Below are 8,254 nucleotides of genomic sequence, written 5' to 3'. Positions count from 1 at the left end.
GTGCGGAACGGAGAACTGTCGAGGAACCCTCAACTAAAGCCCCGCCCCCCTCCTCCCCCCTCCTCCTCCCCCCTCCTCCACTGCAGGACAGGCACACAGCATTATGGGTAACGTGTCTCGGGAGTAAACACCACAGCGTGAATGTTTTCATTTTATATAGTTAATTGACATGACACGCCCACAGTGTGTCTCCATAGCAACGGCGTTTCCTACGATTTTTTTTCCCCCTCCCTGAGCTCTGATTGGTGGATCATATTTAAACTTTTTTTTTTTAAGCAACGATCTGTTTTTCCAGTATTGTAATTTTTCTAATGCGCACAATCCTCCTTCCTCGTGACTCGTGCAAAAATATTGGCACCCTCAACCGTTTCAGAACAACGTGGCGCTTCTTTTCAATCCAGGCAGGAAGACACTCCATTATTATTATTATTATTATTATTATTATTATTATTATTATTATATAGACTTATTTGTCTCCCAATCCTGGCCGCTTTTAAATAATCGCAGACAATAAACTAAGCTGTGAAAGGAACGTTCCTGTAGCGACACAGTGTTTCATCCAGGTCCTGTAGTTAACATTTAATGTCACACATGACACATTCCTCAATCGTAGCGCGTTAAACTCCGTCTCGCAGTTTATTTAACACAAATACATTTTTGTCTGCACTGTAAAACAAACTCACCGTCTCTTCTTGCGTCTGTCTGTACTTTTACGTTATTTCCCTAAACTTCGTATATATCTCTCTCTCTCAGCTTAGTTCGGTTTAACGCTATTTGATATTTTTCCCCCTCAAAGTGATCGTAGCTAATCACACAGCTCGGCATTGTGCCGTTGTCGTAGCTAATGCTAGCTAGTAAATCGTAACGCGTCTTCAGCTAGCTGCTAACTCTAGCTAGCTGCTAATCAAAAACGATCATCAAAGTTACTTAAACCAGTAAATGTTTCAGTCTGCCGCATGACGTGACGTGCAATGTGTAAATATTTAAGGCGGTGGAATCCGCTGCTCGCTAACGAACTTTACTGCAGTCTGGGGAAAAAGAAAAGGTTCTCTTTGTATTGAGACTACAAAAGAATTTAATAATAATAATGATGGAGTGTTTCTGGATGGTTGTTTTCATCCTCACATGGTTTATCATATCAGCATTTCAGAACTTTTTACATCACTTCGGTCCTGCAGATTGAAACTCCTCCCACTTTTTTTTCCCCCCACAACACGGCGCTCAGCGACTTCGACTTCTTCGTAAGGACACCATGTTAATGTGTGTGTGTGTGTGTGTGTGTGTATATATATAAATATCAGTACAGACTTGCGCATTAAAAACAAAAAAAAGCGAAAAAAAGGTCAACAATTGAAGTGTGTAAATATTGTAGAGGTGTTTGTTTCTCGTAGAAACGCACTGGTTCCGCTCTGTAAATATGTTCTTCCTTTTCCTACTTTCCCCATCGCCACAAAAGAAATTGTACATAACGTTCACTTATCTTATTTGTTTTTTGTTTTTGTTTTTTTTATTTGATGTATTTTAATATTATTTGCAATATTTCTCTTGTATTAATGCGTTGGATCCTTTATTAATGGTGCATTAAAATATTTTTTAGAAAAACTGAAAACCAGTCGTGTTTTTCTTCCTTTTCTGTGGCTTTAATTCCTGATGGTGATGGTTCAGGGTGTTCTGGGCAACGTGGGCGGAGCTTAAGGTCAACCGTATCAGCCAATCACAAACCTGGTCTGATAATTATATAACTCTGTTTGCCGGAAGGTTAATGAACGTTGCTTAAATATTACATTCTGTTCTTTTTTTTTTTTTTTTTTTTTTAACAAATGCAATTTTTGTTCCACAGGAATTACTTTTTATCCGTTTATTCCCTCTCTCTTTATTCCCTCTCTCTTTATTCCCTCTCTCTTTATTCCCTCTCTTTATTCCCTCTCTCTTTATTCCCTCTCTCTTTATTCCCTCTCTTTATTCCCTCTCTCTTTATTCCCTCTCTCTTTATTCCCTCTCTTTATTCCCTCTCTCTATTCCCTCTCTCTTTATTCCCTCTCTCTTTATTCCCTCTCTTTATTCCCTCTCTCTATTCCCTCTCTCTTTATTCCCTCTCTCTTTATTCCCTCTCTCTATTCCCTCTCTTTATTCCCTCTCTTTATTCCCTCTCTCTTTATTCCCTCTCTCTTTATTCCCTCTCTCTTTATTCCCTCTCTCTTTATTCCCTCTCTTTATTCCCTCTCTCTATTCCCTCTCTCTTTATTCCCTCTCTCTTTATTCCCTCTCTTTATTCCCTCTCTCTTTATTCCCTCTCTCTTTATTCCCTCTCTCTTTATTCCCTCTCTTTATTCCCTCTCTCTATTCCCTCTCTCTTTATTCCCTCTCTCTTTATTCTCTCTCTTTATTCTCTCTCTTTATTCTCTCTCTTTATTCCCTCTCTTTATTCTCTCTCTTTATTCCCTCTCTTTATCCCCCCTCTCTTTATCCCCCCTCTCTTTATTCCCCCTCTCTTTATTCCCCCTCTCTTTATTCCCTCTCTTTATTCCCTCTCTTTATTCCCTCTCTCTTTATTCCCTCTCTTTATTCCCTCTCTCTATTCCCTCTCTCTTTATTCCCTCTCTCTTTATTCCCTCTCTCTATTCCCTCTCTTTATTCCCTCTCTCTTTATTCCCTCTCTCTTTATTCCCTCTCTCTTTATTCCCTCTCTCTTTATTCCCTCTCTTTATTCCCTCTCTCTATTCCCTCTCTCTTTATTCCCTCTCTCTTTATTCCCTCTCTTTATTCCCTCTCTCTATTCCCTCTCTCTTTATTCCCCCTCTCTTTATTCTCTCTCTTTATTCCCTCTCTCTATTCCCTCTCTCTTTATTCTCTCTCTTTATTCCCTCTCTCTTTATTCCCTCTCTCTTTATTCCCTCTCTCTTTATTCTCTCTCTTTATTCCCTCTCTCTTTATTCCCTCTCTCTTTATTCCCTCTCTCTTTATTCCCTCTCTCTTTATTCCCTCTCTCTTTATTCTCTCTCTTTATTCCCCCTCTCTTTATTCCCTCTCTCTTTATTCTCTCTCTTTATTCCCTCTCTCTTTATTCCCTCTCTCTTTATTCTCTCTCTTTATTCCCCCTCTCTTTATTCCCTCTCTCTTTATTCTCTCTCTTTATTCCCTCTCTCTTTATTCCCTCTCTCTTTATTCTCTCTCTTTATTCCCTCTCTCTTTATTCCCTCTCTCTTTATTCTCTCTCTTTATTCTCTCTCTTTATTCCCTCTCTTTATTCCCTCTCTCTTTATTCCCTCTCTCTTTATTCTCTCTTTATTCCCTCTCTCTTTATTCTCTCTCTTTATTCCCCCTCTCTTTATTCCCTCTCTCTTTATTCTCTCTCTTTATTCCCTCTCTCTTTATTCTCTCTCTCTTTATTCCCTCTCTTTATTCCCTCTCTTTATTCCCCCTCTCTTTATTCCCTCTCTCTTTATTCTCTCTCTTTATTCCCTCTCTCTTTATTCTCTCTCTCTTTATTCCCTCTCTTTATTCCCTCTCTTTATTCCCTCTCTCTTTATTCTCTCTCTTTATTCCCTCTCTCTTTATTCTCTCTCTTTATTCTCTCTCTTTATTCCCTCTCTCTTTATTCTCTCTCTTTATTCCCTCTTTATTCCCTCTCTCTTTATTCTCTCTCTCTTTATTCCCCCTCTTTATTCCCTCTCTCTTTATTCCCTCTCTCTTTATTCTCTCTCTTTATTCCCTCTCTCTTTATTCTCTCTCTCTTTATTCCCTCTCTTTATTCCCTCTCTCTTTATTCTCTCTCTCTTTATTCCCTCTCTCTTTATTCCCTCTCTCTTTATTCCCCCTCTCTTTATTCCCTCTCTCTTTATTCTCTCTCTCTTTATTCCCTCTCTCTTTATTCCCTCTCTTTATTCCCCCTCTCTTTATTCCCTCTCTCTTTATTCTCTCTCTTTATTCCCTCTCTCTTTATTCCCCCTCTCTTTATTCCCTCTCTCTTTATTCTCTCTCTTTATTCCCTCTCTCTTTATTCTCTCTCTCTTTATTCCCTCTCTTTATTCCCTCTCTTTATTCCCTCTCTCTTTATTCTCTCTCTTTATTCCCTCTCTCTTTATTCTCTCTCTTTATTCTCTCTCTTTATTCCCTCTCTCTTTATTCTCTCTCTTTATTCCCTCTTTATTCCCTCTCTCTTTATTCTCTCTCTCTTTATTCCCCCTCTTTATTCCCTCTCTCTTTATTCTCTCTCTTTATTCTCTCTCTTTATTCTCTCTCTCTTTATTCTCTCTCTTTATTCCCTCTCTCTTTATTCTCTCTCTTTATTCTCTCTCTCTTTATTCTCTCTCTTTATTCTCTCTCTCTTTATTCTCTCTCTTTATTCCCTCTCTCTTTATTCTCTCTCTTTATTCCCTCTTTATTCCCTCTCTCTTTATTCTCTCTCTCTTTATTCCCCCTCTTTATTCCCCCTCTCTTTATTCCCTCTCTCTTTATTCTCTCTCTTTATTCTCTCTCTTTATTCCCTCTCTCTTTATTCTCTCTCTTTATTCCCTCTTTATTCCCTCTCTCTTTATTCTCTCTCTCTTTATTCCCCCTCTTTATTCCCCCTCTCTTTATTCCCTCTCTCTTTATTCTCTCTCTTTATTCCCTCTCTTTATTCTCTCTCTTTATTCCCTCTTTATTCCCTCTCTCTTTATTCTCTCTCTCTTTATTCCCCCTCTTTATTCCCTCTCTCTTTATTCTCTCTCTTTATTCCCTCTCTTTATTCCCTCTCTTTATTCTCTCTCTTTATTCCCTCTCTTTATTCCCTCTCTTTATTCCCTCTCTTTATTCCCTCTCTTTATTCCCCCTCTCTTTATTCCCCCTCTCTTTATTCCCTCTCTTTATTCCCTCTCTTTATTCCCCCTCTTTATTCCTTCTCTTTATTCCTTCTCTTTATTCCCCCTCTCTTTATTCCCTCTCTTTATTCCCTCTCTCTATTCTCTCTCTTTATTCCCTCTCTCTTTATTCTCTCTCTTTATTCCCTCTTTATTCCCTCTCTCTTTATTCCCTCTCTCTTTATTCTCTCTCTCTTTATTCCCCCTCTTTATTCCCTCTCTCTTTATTCCCTCTCTCTTTATTCTCTCTCTTTATTCCCCCTCTCTTTATTCTCTCTCTTTATTCCCTCTCTCTTTATTCTCTCTCTTTATTCCCTCTTTATTCCCTCTCTCTTTATTCCCTCTCTCTTTATTCCCCCTCTCTTTATTCCCCCTCTCTTTATTCCCTCTCTCTTTATTCTCTCTCTTTATTCTCTCTCTTTATTCTCTCTCTTTATTCCCTCTCTCTTTATTCTCTCTCTTTATTCTCTCTCTCTTTATTCTCTCTCTTTATTCTCTCTCTCTTTATTCTCTCTCTTTATTCCCTCTCTCTTTATTCTCTCTCTTTATTCCCTCTTTATTCCCTCTCTCTTTATTCTCTCTCTCTTTATTCCCCCTCTTTATTCCCCCTCTCTTTATTCCCTCTCTCTTTATTCTCTCTCTTTATTCTCTCTCTTTATTCCCTCTCTCTTTATTCTCTCTCTTTATTCCCTCTTTATTCCCTCTCTCTTTATTCTCTCTCTCTTTATTCCCCCTCTTTATTCCCCCTCTCTTTATTCCCTCTCTCTTTATTCTCTCTCTTTATTCCCTCTCTTTATTCCCTCTCTTTATTCTCTCTCTTTATTCCCTCTCTTTATTCCCCCTCTCTTTATTCCCCCTCTCTTTATTCCCCCTCTCTTTATTCCCTCTCTTTATTCCCTCTCTTTATTCCCCCTCTTTATTCCTTCTCTTTATTCCTTCTCTTTATTCCCCCTCTCTTTATTCCCTCTCTTTATTCCCTCTCTCTATTCTCTCTCTCTATTCTCTCTCTCTTTATTCTCTCTCTTTATTCCCTCTTTATTCCCTCTCTCTTTATTCCCTCTCTCTTTATTCTCTCTCTCTTTATTCCCCCTCTTTATTCCCCCTCTCTTTATTCCCCCTCTCTTTATTCCCCCTCTCTTTATTCCCTCTCTTTATTCCCTCTCTTTATTCCCCCTCTTTATTCCTTCTCTTTATTCCTTCTCTTTATTCCCCCTCTCTTTATTCCCTCTCTTTATTCCCTCTCTCTATTCTCTCTCTTTATTCCCTCTCTCTTTATTCTCTCTCTTTATTCCCTCTTTATTCCCTCTCTCTTTATTCCCTCTCTCTTTATTCTCTCTCTCTTTATTCCCCCTCTTTATTCCCTCTCTCTTTATTCCCTCTCTCTTTATTCTCTCTCTTTATTCCCCCTCTCTTTATTCTCTCTTTATTCCCTCTCTCTTTATTCTCTCTCTTTATTCCCTCTTTATTCCCTCTCTCTTTATTCTCTCTCTCTTTATTCCCCCTCTTTATTCCCTCTCTCTTTATTCCCTCTCTCTTTATTCCCTCTCTTTATTCCCCCTCTCTTTATTCCCCCTCTCTTTATTCCCTCTCTTTATTCCCTCTCTTTATTCCCCCTCTCTTTATTCCCTCTCTTTATTCCCTCTCTTTATTCCCTCTCTTTATTCCCCCTCTCTTTATTCCCTCTCTTTATTCCTTCTCTTTATTCCCCCTCTCTTTATTCCCCCTCTCTTTATTCTCTCTCTTTATTCCCCCTCTCTTTATTCTCTCTTTATTCCCCCTCTCTTTATTCCCCCTCTTTATTCCCCCTCTCTTTATTCTCTCTCTTTATTCCCTCTCTCTTTATTCCCCCTCTCTTTATTCCCTCTCTTTATTCCCTCGCTTTATTCCTTCTCTTTATTCCTTCTCTTTATTCCCCCTCTTTATTCCCTCTCTCTTTATTCCCTCTCTCTTTATTCTCTCTCTTTATTCCCCCTCTCTTTATTCCCTCTCTCTTTATTCTCTCTCTTTATTCTCTCTCTTTATTCTCTCTCTTTATTCCCTCTCTTTATTCTCTCTCTTTATTCCCCCTCTCTTTATTCCCCCTCTCTTTATTCCCCCTCTCTTTATTCCCCCTCTCTTTATTCCCTCTCTTTATTCCCTCTCTTTATTCCCCCTCTCTTTATTCCCCCTCTCTTTATTCCCTCTCTTTATTCCCTCTCTTTATTCCCTCTCTTTATTCCCTCTCTTTATTCCCTCTCTTTATTCCCCCTCTCTTTATTCCCTCTCTTTATTCCTTCTCTTTATTCCTTCTCTTTATTCCCCCTCTCTTTATTCCCTCTCTCTTTATTCTCTCTCTTTATTCTCTCTCTTTATTCTCTCTCTTTATTCCCCCTCTCTTTATTCTCTCTCTTTATTCCCTCTCTCTTTATTCTCTCTCTTTATTCTCTCTCTTTATTCTCTCTCTTTATTCCCCCTCTCTTTATTCTCTCTTTATTCCCCCTCTCTTTATTCCCTCTCTTTATTCCCCCTCTCTTTATTCCTCCTCTCTTTATTCCCTCTCTTTATTCCCCCTCTCTTTATTCCCTCTCTCTTTATTCCCTCTCTCTTTATTCTCTCTCTTTATTCTCTCTCTTTATTCTCTCTCTTTATTCCCTCTCTTTATTCCCCCTCTCTTTATTCCCCCTCTCTTTATTCCCTCTCTTTATTCTCTCTCTTTATTCCCCCTCTCTTTATTCCCCCTCTCTTTATTCTCTCTCTTTATTCCCCCTCTCTTTATTCCTCCTCTCTTTATTCCCTCTCTTTATTCCCTCTCTCTTTATTCCCTCTCTTTATTCTCTCTCTTTATTCTCTCTCTTTATTCTCTCTCTTTATTCCCTCTCTTTATTCCCTCTCTTTATTCCCCCTCTCTTTATTCCCCCTCTCTTTATTCCCCCTCTCTTTATTCTCTCTCTTTATTCTCTCTCTTTATTCTCTCTCTTTATTCCCTCTCTTTATTCCCTCTCTTTATTCCCTCTCTTTATTCCCTCTCTCTTTATTCCCTCTCTCTTTATTCTCTCTCTTTATTCCCTCTCTCTTTATTCCCTCTCTTTATTCCCTCTCTTTATTCCCCCTCTCTTTATTCCCCCTCTCTTTATTCCCTCTCTTTATTCCCTCTCTTTATTCCCTCTCTCTTTATTCCCTCTCTCTTTATTCCCTCTCTTTATTCCCCCTCTCTTTATTCTCTCTCTTTATTCCCTCTCTCTTTATTCCCTCTCTCTTTATTCTCCCTCTTTATTCCCCCTCTCTTTATTCTCTCTCTTTATTCTCTCTCTTTATTCCCTCTCTCTTTATTCCCTCTCTCTTTATTCCCCCTCTCTTTATTCCCTCTCTTTATTCCTTCTCTTTATTCCCCCTCTCTTTATTCTCTCTTTATTCCCCCTCTCTTTATTCCCCCT

At 38.8% G+C, this 8,254-nt stretch overlaps 1 protein-coding gene across 3 annotated transcripts in view; it reads left to right on the top strand.

Moving 5' to 3' along the window:
- setd1a (SET domain containing 1A, histone lysine methyltransferase) overlaps positions 1-1,609 on the top strand; it is a 24,209-nt gene extending 22,600 nt beyond the window's left edge. For all 3 annotated transcript variants that reach the window (XM_053619074.1, XM_053619065.1, XM_053619057.1), the window contains exon 21: positions 1-1,609. This exon is cut by the window's left edge and continues 137 nt beyond it. In XM_053619074.1, coding sequence (XP_053475049.1) covers positions 1-37 — 37 coding nt within the window. In that variant the 3' untranslated portion in view covers positions 38-1,609.
- Positions 1,610-8,254: the final 6,645 nt, after the last annotated feature.

This window comes from Ictalurus furcatus, chromosome 2, assembly GCF_023375685.1.
Source record: "Ictalurus furcatus strain D&B chromosome 2, Billie_1.0, whole genome shotgun sequence".
Taxonomy (NCBI): Eukaryota; Metazoa; Chordata; class Actinopteri; order Siluriformes; family Ictaluridae; genus Ictalurus; species Ictalurus furcatus.
Note: the sequence above shows the minus strand (reverse complement) of the source record. Positions and strands in the feature narration are given on the sequence as shown.